The sequence below is a fragment of the Phytophthora infestans genome, genomic scaffold, assembly GCF_000142945.1.
Source record: "Phytophthora infestans T30-4 supercont1.87 genomic scaffold, whole genome shotgun sequence".
NCBI lineage: Eukaryota > Oomycota > Peronosporomycetes > Peronosporales > Peronosporaceae > Phytophthora > Phytophthora infestans.
In genome coordinates this window covers 51382-53133 of record NW_003303672.1, presented here as the reverse complement: position 1 = coordinate 53133, position 1752 = coordinate 51382, and the positions used below count along the sequence as shown (strand labels likewise).

Genomic DNA, 1752 nt, shown 5'->3' with positions numbered 1-1752 from the left:
CCTGAAGAATGAGGCTAGTGCACTGAGATTACGGCAGTCGCTGTCGTCGGCCTTATCTTCTGAGTCTTTTCTGAGCATGCTGGAGGCTCGTGAATTGATGGTATCAATCGATAGGATAATTCTCTGAGGCTCATCTTGACGACAAATGGCTTGTCCTGCTTGTTCGAGGACGAGTTGATCAAGTTTTGAGCGGGATTGCTGGTGGTTAAATGTGTTGCTACCAGCTACATGGAGCTTCCACACGTCTTCTCTTTCTAAATGGTATACTAGCCATCCTCCTTGGGACTCTTTTCCGGGAGGATTTCTCGCGTAGTAACGGATTAGCCAGGTTTCCAGATGTTCCATATTCATTTCAGGGTGAACAGATATCATGATTCTATGGCATAGTTCCAGACACACACCCAATATCCGCTTTGATGGTTGCGCCTTCCATGAGCTAGCTACCGCAATGACTTGGTACGTTCCAGCTCCCCAGACTATGGAGGCTGTTTCGCTTTTTGATGTGTGTATTTCGTTGAAAATATGACGATTTCTTAGTCTCCATAGTATGACTGGGGTTGTTGTTGTCCATATTAACCATAATATCTCCATTGCTTTGTCGTGACATGTTGTCCATCGCGTCATGCATTGCTGAGCTACGGACAGGAATTCTGCTGTCGCTGTTGGTGAATTTCTTGACGCAACGTGTTCCAGTAATGCCTTTCTTTTCGTTAAGGTAGTCGGAGCTCCGAGCCATTGATCAAGCCATCTTTTCCAAGCATGTTGTGCTTTATCGCAGCTTCATACTATGTGGTCTATCGTTTCAGTGGTGCAAGGACATGTAGGTTCAGGACATTCACGGTGGTCAGGCCATTTATCGTGGCGCAAGTTGAGAGCTCCAAGAGCGATACGATACATTGTCCACTTTTGGAAGTCTGTAAAAATACCTTGGGTGGACCACAGCTGGTAAACAGTTTGTTGAAGCGCTACACTTTGCCAGACTGATGCACTTTTTTTCCTTTTTATTTTTTCGAGAGTGGGTTGAAGGCTGTATCGAAGTTGTGTTTTTAATACCTTGGTTCGCTGTTTACGGATCGTGATTCCCAAGTTGGCTGATTTCGTGAGTTCTGGTACTGACCAAGGATAGAGAGCAGTTTGCGGTGTTTGTTTAAAAGCGAGACCTTCTCGGTTTATCCAAGCCACTAATTCTTCATAGTCGTAAGTTTTTTGATACGATGCTGACGCTTTCATAATGCTCCAGGTCCACCCGTCTTGGTTTCGTTGTAGTTGTATGTCCAGATTGCTGCTCTCTCCGCCCTTTACTTTAGCTGTTATAGTGTCGTCAGCTTCCCCATAGGTCCATTCTAAATCATGTTGCATATGTGGGAGATTTCTTGGCTGTAGTGTTACGTACAGCCCAATAGGGATTATTCAACCCACGTACAGCCCAACACGGATTATTCAACCCCATCATGGTGTGGCGCACAAAAAAGTAGGTATCGAACTCTTACATTTTACAAATGAAAAAAGCTGTAAAATCCTCATTTTTCATCAAAAATGAAAGTACACTACGTTCTATAGCTACTTTTATAAAAATAAACAGGATTTTTGGATCAGGGCACATAAACAAGACGAATGCTTGAAATGCAATTAACATCTATATATCACGTTACAAACAAGCGAATCAATCACAAGCTAACAATACTGTACTGTACAGTATGGCGTTGAAATGACGCACTACGCTGTATTCGATGCTTCGTTGAAGACCTTCCT

The 1752-nt window shown here is 43.4% G+C and overlaps 1 protein-coding gene across 1 annotated transcript; it reads right to left on the bottom strand.

Moving 5' to 3' along the window:
* Positions 1 to 436: 436 nt before the first annotated feature.
* On the bottom strand, positions 437 to 736 carry PITG_19218 (uncharacterized protein; the record flags this gene model as incomplete). The annotated part of the gene is made up of 1 exon (XM_002997079.1): positions 437 to 736. The coding sequence occupies one exon, from the start codon at positions 734 to 736 to the stop codon at positions 437 to 439; it is 300 nt and encodes a 99-aa protein (XP_002997125.1).
* Positions 737 to 1752: the final 1016 nt, after the last annotated feature.